This window comes from Pecten maximus, chromosome 9 (assembly GCF_902652985.1).
Source record: "Pecten maximus chromosome 9, xPecMax1.1, whole genome shotgun sequence".
NCBI lineage: Eukaryota > Metazoa > Mollusca > Bivalvia > Pectinida > Pectinidae > Pecten > Pecten maximus.
The window spans coordinates 44,083,864-44,110,216 of NC_047023.1; the positions used below are offsets into that span (position 1 = coordinate 44,083,864).

A 26,353-nucleotide genomic window follows, 5' to 3' on the forward strand; every position below is an offset into this window, starting at 1 on the left:
ACCATAACAACACAGTACAATATCCTACAGTATCACCAACACAACACAGTACAATATCCTACAGTATCACCATACCAACACAGTACAATATCCTACAGTATCACCATAACACTACAGTACAATATCCTACAGCATCACCATACCAACACAGTACAATATCCTACAGTATCACCATAACAACACAGTACAATATCCTACAGTATCACCATAACAACACAGTACAATATCCTACAGCATCACCATACCAACACAGTACAATATCCTACAGCATCACCATAACAATACAGTACAATATCCTACAGTATCACCATAACAATACAGTACAATATCCTACAACATCACCAACACATCACAGTACAATATCCTACAGTATCACCATAACAACACAGTACAATATCCTACAGCATCACCATAACAACACAGTACAATATCCTACAGCATCACCATAACAATACAGTACAATATCCTACAGTATCACCATAACAACACAGTACAATATCCTACAGCATCACCATAACAATACAGTACAATATCCTACAACATCACCATAACAACACAGTACAATATCCTACAGCATCACCATAACATCACAGTACAATATCCTACAGTATCAACATAACAACACAGTACAATATCCTACAGCAGTACAATATCCTACAGTATCACCATAACAATACAGTACAATATCCTACAACATCACCATAACATCACAGTACAATATCCTACAGTATCACCATAACAATACAGTACAATATCCTACAGTATCGCTATAACAACACAGTACAATATCCTACAGTATCACCATAACATCACAGTACAATATCCTACAGCATCACCATACCAACACAGTACAATATCCTACAGTATCACCATAACAATACAGTACAATATCCTACAGTATCACCATAACAACACAGTACAATATCCTACAGTATCACCATAACAACACAGTACAATATCCTACAGTATCACCATAACAATACAGTACAATATCCTACAGCATCACCATAACAACACAGTACAATATCCTACAGTATCACCATAACAACACAGTACAATATCCTACAGTATCACCATAACAACACAGTACAATATCCTACAGTATCACCATAACAACACAGTACAATATCCTACAGTATCACCATAACAATACAGTACAATATCCTACAGTATCACCATAACAACACAGTACAATATCCTACAGTATCACCAACACGTCACAGTACAATATCCTACAGTATCACCATAACAACACAGTACAATATCCTACAGCATCACCATACCAACACAGTACAATATCCTACAGCATCACCATAACAATACAGTACAATATCCTACAGTATCACCATAACAATACAGTACAATATCCTACAACATCACCAACACATCACAGTACAATATCCTACAGTATCACCATAACAACACAGTACAATATCCTACAGCATCACCATACCAACACAGTACAATATCCTACAGCATCACCATAACAATACAGTACAATATCCTACAGTATCACCATAACAACACAGTACAATATCCTACAGCATCACCATAACAATACAGTACAATATCCTACAACATCACCATAACAACACAGTACAATATCCTACAGCATCACCATAACATCACAGTACAATATCCTACAGTATCAACATAACAACACAGTACAATATCCTACAGCAGTACAATATCCTACAGTATCACCATAACAACACAGTACAATATCCTACAGTATCACCATAACAATACAGTACAATATCCTACAGTATCACCATAACAATACAGTACAATATCCTACAGTATCACCATAACAATACAGTACAATATCCTACAGCATCACCATAACAACACAGTACAATATCCTACAGTATCACCATAACAACACAGTACAATATCCTACAACATCACCAACACAACACAGTACAATATCCTACAGTATCACCATAACAATACAGTACAATATCCTACAGTATCACCATAACAACAGAATACAATATCCTACAGCATCACATGAGCTCTGTGGGTCAGTACAAAGGATGCAGATGATTTCAGTACAGACTGCAGATGTTAGGTCGGCAGCACTTGAACAGAGACCTTTGGGATGTTGCAGCATCTCTACTGTGCTTGAACGGCGCTTACATTAAATGTTATTTATTTTACAATGAAATAGCAACTGATGACAGTTTTTGTTCACAATTTGTTTAATTCACAGTACAAATGAACATGCACCTGCGGTTTAGTGTGGGCACTGTGGATGGGAGGTGACAACTCATAGCTCACTGTGGATGGGAGGTGACAACTCATAGCTCACTGTGGATGGGAGGTGACAACTCATAGCTCACTGTGGATGGGAGGTGACAACTCATAGCTCACTGTGGATGGGAGGTGACAACTCATAGCTCACTGTGGATGGGAGGTGACAACTCATAGCTCACTGTGGATGGGAGGTGACAACTCATAGCTCACTGTGGATGGGAGGTGACAACTCATAGCTCACTGTGGATGGGAGGTGACAACTCATAGCTCACTGTGGATGGGAGGTGACAACTCATAGCTCACTGTGGATGGGAGGTGACACCTCATAGCTCACTGTGGATGGGAGGTGACAACTCATAGCTCACTGTGGATGGGAGGTGACAACTCGTAGCTCACTTTGAGCACTCTGTAAGAGTCAGTCACCAGCTACAACTAGAACATGGGAATGTGGTAGCCTATGATACGGTAGCTCTGAAGCAATGCCTAAAGGTCTCTTGTCCTGATTTACTACACATATATCGGGAGAGCTCAGGAAAAGATTTGGATTTCATTTTCAGAGTAGTTGAATTGTCTTCGCAGAGTAGGTGAATGAACTTCTCCAAAGAGTAGACGAAACGACTTCTCCACAGAATAGTTAAATCAATTTGTCCACAGAGTAGTTGAATGAACTTCTTCAAAGAGTTAGGAAATTGACTTCTCCACAGAGTAGCCGAATTATCTTCTCCACAGAGTAGCTGAATCGTCTTCTCCACAGAGTAACGGAATTGATTTCTTCAAAGAGTGGCAAAATTGACTTCTCCACAGAGTAGCCGAATTATCTTCTCCACAGAGTAGCTGAATCGTCTTCTCCACAGAGTAACGGAATTGATTTCTTCAAAGAGTGGCAAAATTGTCTTCTCCACATAGTAGCCGAATTGTCTTCTCCACAGAATAGCTGATTCAACTTCTTCACAGAGTAGCTGAATCGTCTTCTCAATAGAATAGCCAAATAGTCTCCTCAACAGAGTATTTGAATCAACTTCTCCAAATGGTAGCTGAATTTAGCGGAATTGTCTTCTCCACAGAATAGCTGAATTGTCTTCTCCACAGAATAGCTGAATTGTCTTCTCCACAGAATAGCTGAATTGTCTTCTCCACAGAATAGCTGAATTGTCTTCTCCACAGAATAGCTGAATTGTCTTGTACACTGTTTACCAACTTAGTGCATATTCATAGATTTTAGATTAAATTTAATGCACTTATAACCTCGGTGTACATAAGCTAGTCATTTGTCTGATGAAGGTGAGAGGGAGTTACAAGACCTCACGGTTGAATCCGATACTGGTTGTGATATACAAAAGTTTTTTCATGTTTATACTTACCAACCTGAAGGACATGTTTCATTATATGAAAGCAGTATGAATGATGGCAGAGGAAATCATCTAGGTATTAACTAACAAACCAATTATGGCAACGTGTATTCTGAAGGGAGATAACTCCTTAACACGTTTTATAGATCACAAGTAGTATGTGTCTTTATAGTGGCGTAGCTCATATATAAATCACTGTGGAAGGTTGCGAGTTTGTCGTGGAGATGACAGTATGCAGCTTATATAAATCACTGTGGAAGGTTGCGAGTTTGTCGTGGAGAGGACAGTATGCAGCTTATATAAATCACTGTGGAAGGTTGCGAGCTTGTCGTGGAGATGACAGTATGCAGCTTATATAAATCACCGTGGAAGGTTGCGAGTTTGTTGTTTGTCGTGGAGATGACAGTATGCAGCTTATAGAGAAGCTGTGAGAGCATTCAATTAACGTTGTCACAGGAAAGAAAATCTAGATAATTATCGGGCTATTAATCAACCTGATAGCATGGAAACTGACTCTATTTACAGTCTGGAGATCTGCGATCTGATAACGATGATGTTTAATTATAGTTTCTGTCTTTAAATTACTTTGCATAGTTCTAATCTCGAAGGGAAATACAATTTACTTTTATTACGAAAGTGTTGTTATTTGGTGTTTCCAAGGACAGTGGGCCGTGACGACAGTTTGGATCTTATTTTCTGTACATAGGGGGACTATATAGTTGATATAATATAATTAAAATGATTTTATTCCTACAATAATTGTATGCTTATCAATAGTGACTCTGTTATTGAAATCCTCAACTGGGAGACCCTTCTTTTCCTTACAATTTTGTGCAGAAACAGCTTATAAATTGAAGATTTGCTCATCACTGCTGGATAATTCCATTTGGGTTTTATCTGAACCCCTACCTACAACTACACCTTCTAAATGCAACATAGTTAGGGGGCTCTTGGGTTTAAGGTGGAATCAGTGGTAATCCCTGACTGTGGATAAAAGTTTGTTCTAAGTGATTTATGCTGCTTACTCATCACTCCTAAACAAACTACCTAATGGTGATGGTAGTTACCTAATGGTGATGATAGTTACCTAATGGTGATGATAGTTACCTAATGGTGGTGATAGTTACCTAACAGTGACGATAGTTACCTAATGGTGGTGGTAGTTACCTAATGGTGATGGTAGTTACCTAATGATGATGATAGTTACCTAATGGTGATGATAGTTACCTAATGGTGATGGTAGTTACCTAATGGTGGTGATAGTTACCTAATGGTGATGATAGTTACCTAGTGGTGATGATAGTTACCTAATGGTGATGGTAGTTACCTAATGGTGGTGATAGTTACCTAATGGTGATGATAGTTACCTAGTGGTGATGATAGTTACCTAATGGTGGTGGTAGTTACCTAATGGTGATGGTAGTTACCTAATGGTGATGATAGTTACCTAATGATGGTGATAGTTACCTAATGGTGGTGATAGTTACCTAATGGTGATGATAGTTACCTAATGGTGATGATAGTTACCTAATGGTGATGATAGTTACCTAACGGTGATGGTAGTTACCTAATGGTGGTGATAGTTACCTAATGGTGATGATAGTTACCTAGTGGTGATGATAGTTACCTAATTGTGATGGTAGTTACCTAATGGTGGTGATAGTTACCTAATGGTGATGATAGTTACCTAATGGTGATGATATTACCTAATGGTGATGATATTACCTAATGGTGATGATATTACCTAATGGCGATGATAGTTACCTAATGGTGATGATAGTTACCTAATGGTGATGATAGTTACCTAATGGTGATTGAAGTTACCTAATGGTTGTGATAGTTACCAAATAATGATGATAGTTACCTAACGGTGATGATAGTTACCTAATGGTGATGATAGTTACCTAATGGTGACGGTAGTTACCTAATGGTGATGATAGTTACCTAATGGTGGTGATAGTTACCTAATGGTGATGATAGTTACCTAGTGGTGATGATAGTTACCTAATGGTGATGGTAGTTACCTAACGGTGATGATAGTTACCTAACGGTGATGATAGTTACCTAATGGTGATGATAGTTACCTAATGGTGGTGATAGTTACCTAACGGTGATGATAGTTACCTAAGGGTGATGATAGTTACCTAACGGTGATGATAGTTACCTAATGGTGATAAAAGTTACCTAATGATGATGATAGTGATGATAGTTACCTAATGATGATGATAGTGATGATAGTTGCCTAATGATGATGGTAGTGATGATAGTTACCTAATGGTGATGATAGTTACCTAACGGTGATGATCGATAGTTACCTAACGGTGATGATAGTTACCTAATGGTGATGATAGTTACCTAATGGTGATGATAGTTACCTAACGGTGATGATAGTTACCTAATGGTGATGATAGTTACCTAACTGTGATGATAGTTACCTAATGGTGATGATAGTTACCTAATGGTGACGATAGTTACCTAATGGCGATGATAGTTACCTAATGGCGATGATAGTTACCTAATGGTGATGATAGTTACCTAACGGTGATGATAGTTACCTAATGGTGATGATAGTTACCTAATGGTGATGATAGTTACCTAATGGTGATGATAGTTACCTAATGGTGATGGTAGTTACCTAATGGTGATGATAGTTACCTAATGGTGATGATATTTACCTAATGGTGATGATAGTTACCTAACGGTGATGATAGTTACCTAACGGTGATGATAGTTACCTAATGGTGATGATATTTACCTAACTGTGATGATAGTTACCTAATGGTGATGGTAGTTACCTAATGGTGATTATAGTTACCTAATGGTGATGATAGTTACCTAATGGTGATGGTAGTTACCAAATGATGATGATAGTTACCTAATGGTGATGATAGTTACCTAACGGTGATGATAGTTACCTAACGGTGATGGTAGTTACCTAATGGTGATGATAGTTACCTAACGTTGATGGTAGTTACCTAATGGTGATGATAGTTACCTAATGGTGATGTGATAGTTACCTAAACGTGATGATAGTTACCTAACGGTGATGGTAGTTACCTAACAATGATGATAGTTACCTAACGGTGATGATAGTTACCTAATAGTGATGATAGTTACCTAATGGAGACCTAACGGTGATGATAGTTACCTAACGGTGATGATAGTTACCTAATGGAGACCTAACGGTGATGATAGTTACCTAACGGTGATGATAGTTACCTAATGGCGATGATAGTTACCTAATGGTGATGATAGTTACCTAATGGTGATGATAGTTACCTAATGGTGATTGAAGTTACCTAATGGTTGTGATAGTTACCAAATAATGATGATAGTTACCTAACGGTGATGATAGTTACCTAATGGTGATGATAGTTACCTAATGGTGACGGTAGTTACCTAATGGTGATGATAGTTACCTAAGGGTGATGATAGTTACCTAACGGTGATGATAGTTACCTAATGGTGATAAAAGTTACCTAATGATGATGATAGTGATGATAGTTACCTAATGATGATGATAGTGATGATAGTTGCCTAATGATGATGGTAGTGATGATAGTTACCTAATGGTGATGATAGTTACCTAACGGTGATGATCGATAGTTACCTAACGGTGATGATAGTTACCTAATGGTGATGATAGTTACCTAATGGTGATGATAGTTACCTAACGGTGATGATAGTTACCTAATGGTGATGATAGTTACCTAACTGTGATGATAGTTACCTAATGGTGATGATAGTTACCTAATGGTGACGATAGTTACCTAATGGCGATGATAGTTACCTAATGGCGATGATAGTTACCTAATGGTGATGATAGTTACCTAACGGTGATGATAGTTACCTAATGGTGATGATAGTTACCTAATGGTGATGATAGTTACCTAATGGTGATGATAGTTACCTAATGGTGATGGTAGTTACCTAATGGTGATGATAGTTACCTAATGGTGATGATATTTACCTAATGGTGATGATATTTACCTAACGGTGATGATAGTTACCTAACGGTGATGATAGTTACCTAATGGTGATGATATTTACCTAACTGTGATGATAGTTACCTAATGGTGATGGTAGTTACCTAATGGTGATTATAGTTACCTAATGGTGATGATAGTTACCTAATGGTGATGGTAGTTACCAAATGATGATGATAGTTACCTAATGGTGATGATAGTTACCTAACGGTGATGATAGTTACCTAACGGTGATGGTAGTTACCTAATGGTGATGATAGTTACCTAACGTTGATGGTAGTTACCTAATGGTGATGATAGTTACCTAATGGTGATGTGATAGTTACCTAAACGTGATGATAGTTACCTAACGGTGATGGTAGTTACCTAACAATGATGATAGTTACCTAACGGTGATGATAGTTACCTAATAGTGATGATAGTTACCTAATGGAGACCTAACGGTGATGATAGTTACCTAACGGTGATGATAGTTACCTAATGGAGACCTAACGGTGATGATAGTTACCTAACGGTGATGATAGTTACCTAATGGCGATGATAGTTACCTAATGGTGATGATAGTTACCTAATGGTGATGATAGTTACCTAATGGTGATTGAAGTTACCTAATGGTTGTGATAGTTACCAAATAATGATGATAGTTACCTAACGGTGATGATAGTTACCTAATGGTGATGATAGTTACCTAATGGTGACGGTAGTTACCTAATGGTGATGATAGTTACCTAATGGTGGTGATAGTTACCTAATGGTGGTGATAGTTACCTAGTGGTGATGATAGTTACCTAATGGTGATGGTAGTTACCTAACGGTGATGATAGTTACCTAATGGTGATGATAGTTACCTAATGATGATGATAGTGATGATAGTTACCTAATGATGATGATAGTGATGATAGTTGCCTAATGATGATGGTAGTGATGATAGTTACCTAATGGTGATGATAGTTACCTAACGGTGATGATCGATAGTTACCTAATGGTGATGATAGTTACCTAACTGTGATGATAGTTACCTAACTGTGATGATAGTTACCTAACGGTGATGATAGTTACCTAATGGTGATGATAGTTACCTAATGGTGATGATAGTTACCTAATGGTGATGGTAGTTACCTAATGGTGATGATAGTTACCTAATGGTGATGATAGTTACCTAATGGTGATGATAGTTACCTAACGGTGATGATAGTTACCTAATGGTGATGATATTTACCTAACTGTGATGATAGTTACCTAATGGTGATGGTAGTTACCTAATGGTGATTATAGTTACCTAATGGTGATGATAGTTACCTAATGGTGATGATAGTTACCTAATGGCGATGATAGTTACCTAACTGTGATGATAGTTACCTAACGGTGATGATAGTTACCTAACGGTGATGATAGTTACCTAATGGTGATGATAGTTACCTAATGGTGATGATAGTTACCTAATGGTGATGGTAGTTACCTAATGGTGATGATAGTTACCTAATGGTGATGATATTTACCTAATGGTGATGATAGTTACCTAATGGTGATGATAGTTACCTAATGGTGATGGTAGTTACCTAATGGTGATTATAGTTACCTAATGGTGATGATAGTTACCTAATGGTGATGATAGTTACCTAATGGTGATGGTAGTTACCAAATGGTGATGATAGTTACCTAACGGTGATGATAGTTACCTAATGGTGATGATAGTTACCTAACGGTGATGATAGTTACCTAACGGTGATGGTAGTTACCTAATGGTGATGATAGTTACCTAACGTTGATGGCAGTTACCTAATGGTGATGTGATAGTTACCTAAACGTGATGATAGTTACCTAACGGTGATGGTAGTTACCTAACAATGATGATAGTTACCTAACGGTGATGATAGTTACCTAATAGTGATGATAGTTACCTAATGGAGACCTAATGGTGATGATAGTTACCTAATGGTGATGATAGTTACCTAATGGAGATGATAGTTACCTAACGGTGATGATAGTTACCTAACGGTGATGATAGTTACCTAATGGTGGTGGTAGTTACCTAATGGTGATGATAGTTACCTAAAAGTGATGATATTTACCTAATGGTGATGGTATTTACCTAATGGTGATGATATTTACCTAATGGTGATGATAGTTACCTAATGGTGATGATAGTTACACAAAAATGATTATCACCAATAAATTTCTCCCAAGACTAAGATTTTGATTATCATCATTGAATTTCTCCCAACACACAAACTATTATCACCAATAAACTTCTCCCAACACACAAACATGATTATCACCGATAAATTTCTCCCAACACACAAACATGATTATCACTGATAATCTTTTCCCAACACACAAAACTGTTATCACCAATAAACTTCTCCCAACACACAAAACTGTTATCACCAGTAAATGTTTGATAAATATTCAACATTTGATTGGCTGGCTCATTAAGTTAGTTTTGATAAACTTGGCAAATTGAAGAACTTTGGTTGAAAGTGGTTATCATAACAACAATCTTGAATCTTAACTGCAAAATTAACTTTATCAGTTGATGATAATTTGCTTGTGAAATTGTGTGTTAAAATAGCTTTGCATGTAAAACGTGTGTGTTATTTCAGATATCTGTGATTGGTCGGCCTGTTGTGTAATCCTCCTCCGTAGGATACTGATTACCGTCGACACTTTACTTAGCAGTTTTGATTCTCTGAGGCTTCTCAGCCACTTTAGTCATTTCACTGATAATTTACGTAATGCGGTCTGGGATTAATTCATTCCACTGATAATTTACTCAATGCAGTTAGGGATTAATTGATTGCTCAAAATTGCACTTTTCATTTTCTTCACAGGAAAATTTAGCACAAAGAATTAGATATTATTGTGGTATACATATTATAATGGAGATGGAATGTTTCAAGGATTAGAGTTCCCACTGACAGTTGTTGACATTATTACTGTAACTGTTGTGAGTACTAGCCACAGTATTACCCTAATCTATAGGCTTATGTTTGACTTCAGTGTTTTGTTACCTGCGTGAATCATGTCTGCAGTGTTAATTCTGAGTATGTTTAATCAATTCTGAGTTGTGTTACCTGCCCGAATCGTGTCTGCAGTGTTAATTCTGAGTACAGTGGAGTCTGTCTAAACCGGACACCTTTGGGACCACATAATAAAGCCGGTCTGTAGACAGTTCAGGATTGTAGAGATTCTGCTTTTATATCTTTGTTGAATGCAAAAAAATGAATAAAAGATATATTATAAAGAAGATGTCATTGTGAATTATTCATGCATATACAAACTTTGAACTGAATAACATTGTTACATCGGTCACTGATTGTTATTTGTTTTAAGGCAGCCTTCAACTGAGTCTAAACAATCAACCGATCTGACACTTTCTACAAGTGCATATTTCCAATCTGAGGAATTAGCCTCAATTTCTAATTGGTCCTTTATTCAAGGTCACAGGGGTTAAAGATGCTAAAATCTTTAAATGACTTCATCTTGGGAGTTTTTACTGTCACAAATTGCTTTGGACTACTGTCCGTGATATGGATTTTACCAGAAGTTGTGTTAAACCTGGGAGTTTTTACTGTCGCACATTGCTTTGGACTACTGTCCGTGATATGGATTTTACCAGAAGTTGTGTTAAACCTGGGAGTTTTTACTGTCGCACATTGCTTTGGACTACTGTCCGTGATATGGATTTTACTACAAGTTGTGTTAAACCTGGGAGTTTTTACTCTCGCACATTGACTAATGTCCGCGAGCTTTATTTTCTTGTTAAAACTTACCAAGGAGTGTTATTCCAACCCAAATATGATCACACTCTTTCCGAGGAACTGGAATGGTGTCTCCTTTTCCCTTGATGATCATGTGACCACATTTGCGGACCTCCACCTGTTTACAGATACTACAAATGAAGCTTTTGGTGGAATATACCAAAATGAATGGTTCCATTAGGGTATGTTTCATGCGGAGCTTTAACGTGTTAGACCTTCCATGGCCTAGTTGAAATTATACCCAATTGTTATGGCATGCAATATATTGTGGGGCCAACATTGGAGCAAAAAACATGGCACTGTTGAAATTATCATCCAGCTATAAGCAATTTCATCCTGCATGCTAAGCATATACCTGATTCAGATAATAATGTATCAGATGCTATCTGTCCCTCTGACTGGCTCTTCAAACAGACATTTATCCTGTTGCGTGCGTTACTCATGGCATCGCTCATGATATGTCTGAGGCAAAGGAAGTGGACTTATGGTTGGTCTCGGCCTTCAGTAATAGAACTCATTAGCCACTGACCAGTCAGTATTGAACTGTTTTCTGACCTTCCTTCCTATGCAGGGAATCTGTTCGCCAGTGAACCCTTTGTCTCCAATAATTGAAAACTTGCTTAGCCACTTTAACGTTACACATCGGCCGAGTGGTTAAGGTGTCCCGACACTTTAACACTAGCCCTCCACCTCTGGGTTGCGAGTTCGAAACCTACGTGGGGCAGTTGCCAGGTACTGACGGTAGGCCGGTGGTTTTTCTCCGGGTACTCCGGCTTTCCTCGACCTCCAAAACCTGGCACGTCCTTAAATGACCCTGGCTGTTAATAGGACGTTAAACAAAAACAAACAAACCAAACACATCGCCAGAAGATTTTGTACCTCTGACACCATTACCTGGCTGGTAATCGGTTTCGCTAAGAGGAACTTGGCCGACCCCGTCACCAACATGTTTAGACTGTTGAATATTTTGCATACTATTGAAAATACTTAAGTAAGACATGTACATTGTTACCTGAAATGTTTTCCTATAAGTAGGGTATGTGACTACCTTTTATATACCTTCTGTTATAATGTATTCTTTAAATATGATTTTTAACGTACATGTAAATCAACAGGTGATACCAATTTCATTTGTATCTGTGACTTTTGTTGTGAGTTACCAGATATATTCTGCCTCATTCAGCAGAGGAGTTGATGATAATGTAGATGAAAATGGTGTCTTAAAACCAGTGTCAACTATGAGTAGATATTGGAATCAGAGGTAATTCTTCAGGTGTTCTTCCTCCATCCCATTTGTTTGTAGACCAGGTTTATCTCTCTCAACCTCTTATGTAGTATGGGCTCAATGTGGCGCCTATTTTAGTGGCCATGGCACCTTAAATTCACCATTGGCGACCAGTTTATTGACCTATAAGGCGCCTGCATGGCCACTAAAAAAATTCTGTAAATTTGCGATTTGGTTAATCTTTTAAAGGTTGCAGTCAATGCTAAAACGATGTTCACAATTCAATAAGTTACAAAGAGATACTATACTGATCTAAAGAATTATAAGAGTTTTTCAAATATAAGACAACTAGGCCAGGTAACTTTTTCAATTGGGGCCTTGATTTTATGGCTTGGTAGCCAAATAGGCCACCTGGTAAAAATATCCACTTTGAGCCCTGCTACGTTTATAAATATCTTTTTTAAAGAAGACTTTGTGTCAGATTGACATTAATAATTTGCCCTTTAATCGTCATTCTTTTTGTATCTGGTCCAGTACCTCTGTCAGCAGCTGGAGTAGAAGATCATGTTGTTCAGACTCGTGGTAGTAGGTCATATCATACCGTTATATTCTCGTAGATGGACCCGCTACTTACATAATGTACATCTGCCGAGCACAGATGTCCACCTGATCTTAGGACTGTGTTTTTTCTGCCAGATTCTTGAAATTTTGAATATTCTTTTTTTAAGTTCAGCTGTTTTGGTATAAAGTGAGTAGACCCTCATATGCCAAACATATCCCATGAACCCATTCACAGCTAGATCTCCTAAAGTGCTATAACAACATGCTCTACGTCGGAAAAAAATTTTGGTGGTCATCAGTCATTGTTATAATATAGCACACGTTCACATCATTGTATCGTAATATCAAGATTCTACTGTTGATTTTAGTGGTGACAAGCCATTGGTCAAGTTTATATAGGTCAAATATTAGACGTGGTCCGATTTTCCTCAATTGTCATTAGCTAAAACATCCCAGTAGGTCACGTAGAAGTTGATATTTTCAGCTATTGACCTGTCATTTATAATATTAGAAACACTTGAGTCAATATTGCTTTTATGGTAACATAATTATTGTGATACAGTCGCAATGCCTCAATGTATACTTTCTGTTATCAATTAAGATAAATAAAAAGCAGTTCCAGCCTTTTGCAAAAAAGTGTCATATATCTAATATAACAATTAAGGAAGTTTGCTTTTGTTAATATGATGTTATAACGACATGGTAAGATAAAAAAGATTACTGAATTTGATTATATCAGGTCGGTAAAACACCATATTGACAACAGCAAATGTCCATAATTGATAAATATCAACTTGCATTGATCACTTTTGTAAAAAGCTAATTCTCATGGCTCATCAATCTTGTGCAAAAAACCACCAAAATTAATCGGATGTAATGATGAGATCCCTATACAGATCTAGTTGTATTTACGTTATATTGGATATCCCTCAGTTCTGTATGAAGTGTAACGAAGGGAAAAATCTCATAGAAAGTCATGGTATAATGTCATGTGTGTATATAACAGGTGGTGACAAGTCATTGTATAATGTCATGTGTGTATATAACAGGTGGTGACAAGTCATTGTATAATGTCATGTGTGTATATAACAGGTGGTGACAAGTCATTGTATAATGTCATGTGTGTATATAACAGGTGGTGACAAGTCATTGTATAATGTCATGTGTGTATAACAGGTGGTGACATGTCATTGTATAATGTCGTATATATAACAGGTGGTGACAAGTCATTGTATAATGTCAAGTATATATATAACAGGTGGTGACAAGTCATTGTATAATGTCATGTATATATATAACAGGTGGTGACAAGTCATTGTATAATGTCATGTATATATATAACAGGTGGTGACAAGTCATTGTATAATGTCATGTGTGTATATAACAGGTGGTGACAAGTCATTATATAATGTCATGTGTATATAACAGGTGGTGACAAGTCATTGTATAATGTCATGTGTATATAACAGGTGGTGACATAAGTCATTGTATAATGTCATGTGTATATAACAGGTGGTGACAAGTCATTGTATAATGTCATGTGTGTATATAACAGGTGGTGACAAGTCATTGTATAATGTCATGTGTATATAACAGGTGGTGACAAGTCATTGTATAATATCATGTGTGTATATAACAGGTGGTGACAAGTCATTGTATAATGTCATGTGTATATAACAGGTGGTGACAAGTCATTGTATAATGTCATGTATATATATAACAGGTGGTGACAAGTCATTGTATAATGTCATGTGTGTATATAACAGGTGGTGACAAGTCATTATATAATGTCATGTGTATATAACAGGTGGTGACAAGTCATTGTATAATGTCATGTGTATATAACAGGTGGTGACATAAGTCATTGTATAATGTCATGTGTATATAACAGGTGGTGACAAGTCATTGTATAATGTCATGTGTGTATATAACAGGTGGTGACAAGTCATTGTATAATGTCATGTGTATATAACAGGTGGTGACAAGTCATTGTATAATATCATGTGTGTATATAACAGGTGGTGACAAGTCATTGTATAATGTCATGTTTATATAACAGGTGGTGACTTGTCATGGTATAATGTCATGTATATATATAACAGGTGGGGTCAAGTCATTGTATAATGTCATGTGTGTATATAACAGGTGGTGACAAGTCATTGTATAATGTCATGTGTGTATATAACAGGTGGTGACAAGTCATTGTATAATGTCATGTGTATATAACAGGTGGTGACAAGTCATTGTATAATGTCATGTGTGTATATAACAGGTGGTGATCGACAAGTCATTGTATAATGTCATGTGTATAACAGGTGGTGACAAGACTGTGTCATTATGTATATAACAGGTGGTGACAAGTCATTGTATAATGTCATGTGTGTATAAAACAGGTGGTGACAAGTCATTGTATAATGTCATGTGTGTATAAAACAGGTGGTGACAAGTCATTGTATAATGTCATGTGTATATATAACAGGTGGTGTCAAGTCATTGTATAATGTCATGTGTGTATATAACAGGTGGTGACAAGTCATTGTATAATGTCATGTATATATATAACAGGTGGTGACATGTCATATAATGTCATGTGTTTATATAACAGGTGGTGACATGTCATTGTATAATGTCATGTGTATATATAGCAGGTGGTGACAAGTCATTGTATAATGTCATGTGTATATAACAGGTGGTGACATGTCATGTATAATGTCATGTGTGTATATAACAGGTGGTTACAAGTCATTGTATAATGTCATGTGTATAACAGGTGGTGACAAGTCATTGTATAATGTCATGTGTGTATATAACAGGTAGTGACAAGTCATTGTATAATGTCATGTGTGTATATAACAGGTGGTGACAAGTCATTGTGTAATGTCATGTGTGTATATAACAGGTGGTGACATGTCATTGTATAATGTCATGTGTATAACAGGTGGTGACAAGTCATTGTATAATGTCATGTGTATATAACAGGTGGTGACAAGTCATTGTATAATGTCATGTTTATATATAACAGGTGGTGATAAGTCATTGTATAATGTCATGTATATATAACAGGTGGTGACAAGTCATTGTATAATGTCATGTGTATAACAGGTGGTGACAAGTCATTGTATAATGTCATGTGTATAACAGGTGGTGACAAGTCATTGTATAATGTCATGTATATATAACAGGTGGTGACAAGTCATTGTATAATGTCATGTGTGTATAACAGGTGGTGACAAGTCATTGTATAATGTCATGTATATATAACAGGTGGTGACAAGTCATTGTATAATGTCATGTTTATATAACAGGTGGTGACAAGTCATTGTATAATGCCATGTGTATATAAAACAGGTGGTGACAAGTCATTGTATAATGTCATGTGTATATATAACAGGTGGTGTCAAGTCATTGTATAATGTCATGTGTGTATATAACAGGTGGTGACAAGTCATTGTATAATGTCATGTATATATATAACAGGTGGTGACATGTCATATAATGTCATGTGTTTATATAACAGGTGGTGACATGTCATTGTATAATGTCATGTGTATATATAGCAGGTGGTGACAAGTCATTGTATAATGTCATGTGTATATAACAGGTGGTGACATGTCATGTATAATGTCATGTGTGTATATAACAGGTGGTTACAAGTCATTGTATAATGTCATGTGTATAACAGGTGGTGACAAGTCATTGTATAATGTCATGTGTGTATATAACAGGTAGTGACAAGTCATTGTATAATGTCATGTGTGTATATAACAGGTGGTGACAAGTCATTGTATAATGTCATGTGTATATAACAGGTGGTGACAAGTCATTGTATAATGTCATGTGTGTATATAACAGGTGGTGGCATGTCATTGTATAATGTCATGTGTGTATATAACAGGTGGTGACAAGTCATTGTATAATGTCATGTGTGTATAACAGGTAGTGACAAGTCATTGTATAATGTCATGTGTGTATATAACAGGTGGTGACATGTCAATATATAATGTCATGTGTGTATATAACAGGTGGTGACAAGTCATTGTATAATGTCATGTGTGTATATAACAGGTGGTGACAAGTCATTATATAATGTCATGTGTGTATAACAGGTGGTGTCAAATCATCGTATAATGTCATGTGTATATAACAGGTGGTGACAAGTCATTGTATGATGTCATGTGTATATAACAGGTGGTGACAAGTCATTGTATAATGTCATGTGTATAACAGGTGGTGACAAGTCATTGTATAATGTCATGTGTGTATATAACAGGTGGTGACAAGTCATTGTATAATGTCATGTGTATAACAGGTGGTGACAAGTCATTGTATAATGTCATGTGTGTATAACAGGTGGTGACAAGTCATTGTATAATGTCATGCGTATATATAACAGGTGGTGACAAGTCATTGTATAATGTCATGTGTGTATATAACAGGTCGTGACAAGTCATTGTATAATGTCATGTGTATATATAACAGGTGGTGACATAAGTCATTGTATAATGTCATGTATATATAACAGGTGGTGACAAGTCATTGTATAATGTCATGTATATATATAACAGGTGGTGACAAGTCATTGTATAATGTCATGTGTGTATATAACAGGTGGTGACAAGTCATTGTATAATGTCATGTGTGTATATAACAGGTGGTGACATGTCATTGTATAATGTCATGTTTATATAACAGGTGGTGACATGTCATTGTATAATGTCATGTGTATATAACAGGTGGTGACAAGTCATTGTATAATGTCATGTGTATATATAACAGGTGATGACAAGTCATTGTATAATGTCATGTGTGTGTATAACAGGTGGAGACATGTCATTGTATAATGTCATGTGTATATAACAGGTGGTGACAAGTCATTGTATAATGTCATGTGTATATAACAGGTGGTGACAAGTCATTGTATAATGTCATGTGTGTATATAACAGGTGATGACAAGTCATTGTATAATGTCATGTGTGTGTATAACAGGTGGTGACATGTCATTGTATAATGTCATGTGTATATAACAGGTGGTGACAAGTCATTGTATAATGTCATGTGTATATATAACAGGTGATTACAAGTCATTGTATAATGTCATGTGTGTATATAACAGGTGGTGACAAGTCATTGTATAATGTCATGTGTATAACAGGTGGTGACAAGTCATTGTATAATGTCATGTGTATAACAGGTGGTGACAAGTCATTATATAATGTCATGTGTATATAACAGGTGGTGACAAGTCATTGTATAATGTCATGTGCATATAACAGGTGGTGACATGTCATTATATAATGTCATGTATATATAACAGGTGGTGACAAGTCATTGTATAATGTCATGTGTGTATATAACAGGTGGTGACAAGTCATTGTATAATGTCATGTGTATATAACAGTTGGTGACAAGTCATTGTATGTCATGTGTGTATAACAGGTGGTGACATGTCAAGGTATAATGTCATGTGGATATAACATGTGGTGTGTTTTATAATTGTGTAATATTGATGATTTTGACACTTGAACTCTATAAAACAAAACACAATGATAATAACTAAAAACTGTTGAATGATGTACATTGATGATTTTAATAGTCAAAAGTTGAAAGTCTACTTCAAGCAGACAGGGGCGTAGCTTAACATCTTGCGCTGATGAAGATTTCTGGAATTTTAACAGGTGTGTTATCAAATTTAAATTCAGTACAGGGAACACAATGTTTACTGCATCAGTTTAAAGACAATTTAATTCCAAATTCTGTGGAGAAAAGTGTTGATGGAAGCCTGGTAAATAAACAGACTGGAAGCCTGGTAAATAGACAAGGACGATGGTTATTTTTGTGGGAGGAAGCAAATCACATGGTTTTAATCTGTGTTGATAAAGAAATTTAAAATCAAATACATCACCCACGGTTATGAACACTTTCTGCACATTGTATCCAAAGATATGTTTTCATATATAAATCCGAAAATATTGAAAGCACACATTCCTGTCTGAACGTTTTTGTGAGGCCTGGACTTTTAAAGATTTGATATTCCAAACACTATGAGAGTGTGTATCGTTTCTATAGAAACGATCAACTCTACAACACTGGGGAAGGATTTCCACTTGAGAATGGTGTTTTAAGAATGTCACAAACCTCCTGTTCATCCTCGATCTCACTGACATAACCTTCCTTATGTATATCACCGTTTCTCTTAGTAACTGCATTGTTAAATTTTCCATTTTCGTATTTTATTTTGTGGATTGGTGTGGTGCTTTTCGAGGTCTGCGGAGAATATTTGGACAATAAAATGGTATGGGTAGTATTAGATGCACAAGTAAGATCCGTCATCTCGAGTTGAGGGTTCTTTTTACCCCGCAACACACGATACTTACTGTTGCCAAGTGTCATGGAGGCAAGTACAGTGGATTGTGGGTAGGTGAATGCGTTAAAATCCTCACTCCTAAGGCACCGCTGACAAAATGTCTTCATAAAGGTGCGACGAAACTTCTGGCCAAACGCACAATATAATATGAAATTAATTGCGCTGTTAAAAGTAACCATAAAATTCCTGAACGTTGATAGGACTTTCCAGCCGAGTAAGGTTTGAACACTCTCCATGTCGACTGCGTATGCCACATTGTAGATAAGAGCAGGGACTTGGCAGATTATAAAAACAATCACCACGGAAACCAACATGATGGTCACATTGTTCTCACGATGTTGTCGTACATTCATGTCGATGCGTTGCTTTTTTGATTGTTTCACGGCCAAGACAAGGAAAGTGTTGATTATCGCAAGAGATAGGAGTGGAATGAAAAACATGACAAACAAGTAAAGTCCCAAAAAGTACACTCTGTGATAGATCTTGTTGCCACCAAACTCCGTACTGTTGTGGATGATGATCGTGGCATTGGTCGCATTGTCTTTGTCATAATCAATGCGATAGTCGAACCAGCGACTAAGATTGAACAGAAACGAGGTGATAGACACAAATACAATGACCATCCGGGCACGAGCAATTGTACACATTTGGACAGCTTTAAGTGGGTGGCACACAGCGATGTATCTCTCCACTGTGAAGGACACCGTGAGCCACAGTGTAGCCGTCTGTGCCACCAATGCAAATGGGTAGATATACACAGCCACATATGCAAAGGCATGGTGACGAAAAGACTCCGAGAGTTGAGGAATGGTAATGAGAATTAAAGTTCCGATTAATACAAATCCATCCCAGATAGCAAGGGCTGTGAGGTAGCAGTTCGTGGATGATCGCATTGTCCGACGTGTGAGCACGATGACAGTGAGAGTATTACCCACAAGGCCGAGCGCAATAATTATGATGGCCATGATTCCGTTCATGAAGCGTTCAATGTTTAGCGAGTCGAGGCTGTTAGGGTGAGGGATCTCCTTGGGAGACATTTCGAAACCACTCGTGTCCATGTCACTGTGGTTCACACTATAATCCGTATTCATGGCTAATGATAGGTTGATATTCAACATCGTCGTGGCAACAGGCATTACTTCAATATAAGTTTCAATTTCTTGCATTTGTGTGATGTGTAATCCGTGTTCAGTCAGTTGGTCAGTGTCATTATGATTCAAACTGTGAGTGTAAAGGACGAATTTTCCGGGTGGGCGCTCAGCGACGACTGCAGATAGGTATTACAGAATGTGTATACCACGACCTTTGGGAGAGTGGCTGCATGTTTGATCTGGAAATAGAAGAGAGAAATGTCAGTGGTTTCTGTGGGGTCCAAGTATAAGCATATATATCATGCAGATTAAATAATTATGCAGATTGCAGCATGTGTGTAGGTTGTAGTGAAGCTGATTATAGGTATTCAGTGTTACCGGTGTTGGCATGTGAGATTAGAAATTCTGAGCATTATACAAGATCGCCTGGCAGATCTGTCCAGTGTGAAAAAACACAATATGTAGAAATTAACCCATATTCCTTATCTCATCCCCATAGACACTCTAAATCTTAAGTGCATTTTACACAATAACAGAACATGCTTGGGGAAAAAATAAAAGAATCTAAACAAGAAAAAAATAAATACACAGATTTCTTCAGTTACAAAGAATCAATTTCACAACTAGACAATATTAGAAAGATAATTTTGTCAAGTAATAGTAGAAGAAAAGTTGTTCTGCAGCTCGCCAGATCAGATGGTTAGGCTATTCAAACCATGTTTTGTCCATGGTCCTTTTGTCTACATCAAATCGTGGACTGTCATATGTAAAATTGTCTTGTTATGATTGGGGATTTAGGCCAACTATCAGGCCCCTTTAATAATGTTATAACAGCATTGCATATCTTAAAGTGTAATAATCAAACATGTTGTGTGACCTTCAAAGGGAGGCAATGATAAAGGTCACATATGACAGGTGGTACGTCTTTTAGTTAATACAGGCTCAGGTAACTGGTATAATAATAAATATCATTGGGAAGGGACAATATGGTGACATATGAAAGGGACTAGTATAATAGTAAATTTCATGGGGAGGGGAAAATATGGTGACATATGAAAGGGGAGATAATTCAGGTGGTCACAAAGGCAGGTTTACATGTATTTTGATAGAAATGGGAATTGAGATGGTAAAACAATGTCGGAAGGAAAAGGGTAAAAGTATGAGTTAATTTGGAGTTCTTTTTTAATATGATATATTTGGTTCAAAATATTCAAAAGATTTAGACATTATGAATTAATGATATAATTTCAGTGCTATTTTATAAAAAAGTGGATATTGCCATGATAACAGCGATGTATTATCTCCCTTGTATAACATATTGTACCAGGAACAGCTTTCAGACGTGAGGTTTATAATAAAACATGTTTTGGTCATGTCTGTTGTGTTGGTGACATCTGTAATATACTGTGATGTTGGTGACAGGTGCCCTCTTAAAGGATCAAAAACATGTCAATTAACTACATAGAAATGTACTTCATGTAAAGGATTTACAAATTTTTCATTGAGGTACTTTTCTTCCTGTTTCTATTGCTCTTCAGTAAATATGCTTGCAAACATATTTCTCATTCCTGCTTATCATTTCCTACAACGAGTAAAAAGTGAATGTGTTGCCTCCATCCCCCCCTCATCCCCACCAAGTCAGTTTTTTATTTAATAACACACAATAGATACCAAGCTTGTGTTTATATTGCCAATTTACAAGTGTTTACATGTTAACTGCAGTTTTCAGCTGATAATGGCGAAATTTAATAACTGCAAAGTAGTCTATGGGAGCACCATAAAATATTAGGGCTGGTAAATAAAATACTGTATGTATATAGGTAAACTTAGTTAGGTGTTGAAGGTAAGAAGGTAGGAATATGTGATAAGGCCCTATAAACTCGAGGGACCTATCTACCATCCTTATATTGTGGGTAACAAAATTATTACATGAAAGTGAAAATTTCTTGGTGCCAGACTTAAATGATATCAAACTCTAAATGGACACCATGACCTACAGTTGTGGTACCGTGACACCATGACCTACAGTAGTGGTACCGTGACACCATGACCTACAGTTGTGGTACCGTGACACCATGACCTACAGTTGTGGTACCGTGACACCATGACCTACAGTCGTGGTACCGTGACACCATAACCTACAGTTGTGGTACCGTGACACCATGACCTACAGTTGTGGTACTGTGACACCATGACCTACAGTTGTGGTACTGTGACACCATGACCTACAGTTGTGGTACTGTGACACCATGACCTACAGTTGTGGTACACACCATGACCTACAGTCGTGGTACCGTGACACCATAACCTACAGTTGTGGTATCGTGACACCATAACCTACAGTTGTGGTACCATGACACCATGACCTACAGTTGTGGTACCGTGACACCATGACCTACAGTTGTGGTGCCGTGACACCATGACCTACAGTTGTGGTACCGTGACACCATGACCTACAGTCGTGGTACCGTGACACCATGACCTACAGTCGTGGTACCGTGACACCATGACCTACAGTCTTGGTACCGTGACACCATGACCTACAGTTGTGGTACCGTGACACCATGACCTACAGTTGTGGTACCGTGACACTATAACCTACAGTTGTGGTGCCGTGACACCATGACCTACAGTTGTGGTACCGTGACACCATAACCTACAGTTGTGGTGCCGTGACACCATGACCTACAGTTGTGGTACCGTGACACCATGACCTACAGTTGTGGTACTGTGACACCATGATCTACAGTTGTGGTACCGTGACACCATGACCTACACTCGTGGTACCGTGACACCATGACCTACAGTCTTGGTACCGTGACACCATGACCTACAGTTGTGGTACCGTGACACCATGACCTACAGTTGTGGTACCGTGACACCATAACCTACAGTTGTGGTGCCGTGACACCATGACCTACAGTTGTGGTACCGTGACACCATAACCTACAGTTGTGGTGCCGTGACACCATGACCTACAGTTGTGGTACCGTGACACCATGACCTACAGTTGTGGTACTGTGACACCATGATCTACAGTTGTGGTACCGTGACACCATGACCTACAGTCGTGGTACCGTGACACCATAACCTACAGCTATGGTGCCGTGACACCATGACCTACAGTTGTGGTACTGTGACACCATAACCTACAGTTGTGGTACTGTGACACCATGACCTACAGTTGTGGTACCGTGACACCATGACCTACAGTCGTGGTACTGTGACACCATAACCTACAGTTGTGGTGCCGTGACACCATGACCTACAGTTGTGGTACCGTGACACCATAACCTACAGTTGTGGTGACGTGACACCATAACCTACAGTTGTGGTACTGTGACACCATGACCTACAGTTGTGGTACACACCATGACCTACAGTTGTGGTACCGTGACACCATAACCTACAGTCGTGGTACCGTGACACCATGACCTACAGTTGTGGTACTGTGACACCATAACCTACAGTTGTGGTGCCGTGACACCATGACCTACAGTTGTGGTACCGTGACACCATGACCTACAGTTGTGGTGCCGTGACACCATGACCTACAGTTGTGGTACCGTGACACCATGACCTACAGTTGTGGTACCGTGACACCATAACCTACAGTTGTGGTGCCGTGACACCATGACCTACAGTCGTGGTACCGTGACACCATGACCTACAGTTGTGGTACACACCATGACCTACAGTCCTGGTACCGTGACACTTTAAATTGTCCATCAGATAGAACAGTATTTAGTAGAACTGTTGTTAATTTAGGTAAAATCTCTGGAGTATGATCAAAAGCTTATATATAATCAACTTAATCTCATTCTGTAGGTCTCTGTCCTGACCTACGATTAAGTCTGTGGATGGAAATGGTCGACAGAGTGGCTGGGCTTAATTCAATCTTGTCAATACTGGTGAAATACATTGTAAAGAATATGCAGATTTATGTAAGACATTTGTGATAAGTAGTGTTATGATGGCTGGGCTAATAACTGGGCAATACTTGTTAAATACAGTATAAAGTATACTCTGATTTATTTAAGATATTTATAAATTCAAATTAAGTACATGTAGTGTAATATTACTGAAGCTGTGTAGACTATCAATCCAATGATATCCAGGCTTATTTAGTTTGATGTAAATAAAACATGTTCACTTATATATATTTAGCTAAAACAAAATGTTTTATATTAGCAGAATAATGAATGAGGTTTAATCAGGAAAAAAAATGATTAAGTATGAGAATAAGGATTGGAGTCGTATTTAAATGTATACAAATATAATAGGATTGTTGAATGGTAATTGATTTCAATTTATTTGATATTTCAAATCTGAAATAGTTGGGAAAAAAAGTTGAAAAATCCTATGGGAATACAGAGTATTTAATTAAGGTTTACAGATGGAATTCAATTGTTCGAAGTATTCCAGTTCGCAGTGCTCCCTATGAGATTGGTTTGCACTCAAAATTGATTTCAAGAGTCTGTCAATTCCATGCCAGTTGTTTGGTCGATGTATTTCTGACTATCATAAGAGAGCAGCAGCAAGCTTTTAACAGACACAGACTTGTTGGCAGTACCCATTGCATGGCGACTCTGTTCTTACTGCGACAAAATACAACATTATATTTGTTGCAGACATTTTGATAATTTATCAATCAGTCTTAGCAGTCGGATATGTTGTAACAATGTTATGTAAGATCTATATTTCTGAACGGAATGACCAGGGATTAGATCGGAGTTGTTGTGACGTTATAATACATTGCAATGCATAACAATCGCCCGGTGTGATGTATTGTCATGCATACCAATTATTCTCCTCAATCCTGCAATATGGTGAATAAATGTTGATGCTATATTTTTGGTACCGTACACACAAAGCATTGCCAGAGCAATTGTCCAGAGGGTGTGCTGGCACTGGTAATTTCCCGATCGTGTTGTCATTGTAGATGGAGGATCATATTGATATAATACTAGAAGTAATAAATAGGAAAATATCAAATTGTAACGAATGTTGGAAATAGAACGCCATTACTATTGTGGTATTGGGAACTAATTGTCTGCCGTGTCCCTACCCGTCAACAATATACTGATATCCTTAGTGTCCACTCCGACATGTGAAATGTGGATGTATATACCATAATCCCAGGGGTTATTTACTTGTCATAATAAATATTTTCTTCGTATAATCTTTAGCTTCTTTAACATTCATTGAACTTTGTCATGCAAAAAACAGATTGTTAGAAGTAGTTTGGTTAGGGATGATTGTGATAAGTTGTCGGGCGTCCTCATCTGCATGCCTGTTTAAAATTCTCTGAAGCTTGTCATTTCTGATCGTTCCATTTTCACTGGCTTTACCAAAAGTTGGAAGGAAAATGGACATGATTGTTGGGAGATAATATGAAGTGCAGCATAATTTACTCTAAAAGTAGTATTTTCAAGCTTATCATTTGAGATTTCATCATATTTTTGAAAAAAACAAAAAAGGACTTAAAGTACGAAAATAAAAACAAACTTCAGGAACATTTTGAAAGTTAATCTAGTTATAGCCATCAAAGCTTTTGATCATTTTATGATTGGAAAACCAATTTTCAATCTAGTGAGTGTTAATTAGACCGTAGATCATGATAACAGAATTTATTCTGAAGTAACTGAAATGTCTTCATTTGGAAATGGATTCATATTTCTGTGGTTAGGCCTAGCTTTAAAGTCCCTTCATCGTTATGTAACAAACATGAGGTTTCAGGAAAAAGCCAATTGAATTTG

General features: G+C 37.4%; 2 protein-coding genes across 2 annotated transcripts in view; one reads left to right on the plus strand and one right to left on the minus strand.

Annotated features, from left to right (window-relative positions):
• LOC117335085 (focadhesin-like) overlaps nucleotides 1–26,353 on the plus strand; it is a 393,213-nt gene that overhangs the window by 20,524 nt on the left and 346,336 nt on the right.
• The window catches only part of LOC117335084 (FMRFamide receptor-like), a 29,557-nt gene continuing 21,909 nt past the window's right edge, over nucleotides 18,706–26,353 (minus strand). The window contains exon 2 of the mRNA XM_033895004.1: nucleotides 18,706–20,833. Coding sequence (XP_033750895.1) covers nucleotides 19,218–20,669 — 1,452 coding nt within the window. The 5' untranslated portion in view covers nucleotides 20,670–20,833 and the 3' untranslated portion in view covers nucleotides 18,706–19,217. The remainder of the gene's footprint in view (nucleotides 20,834–26,353) is intronic.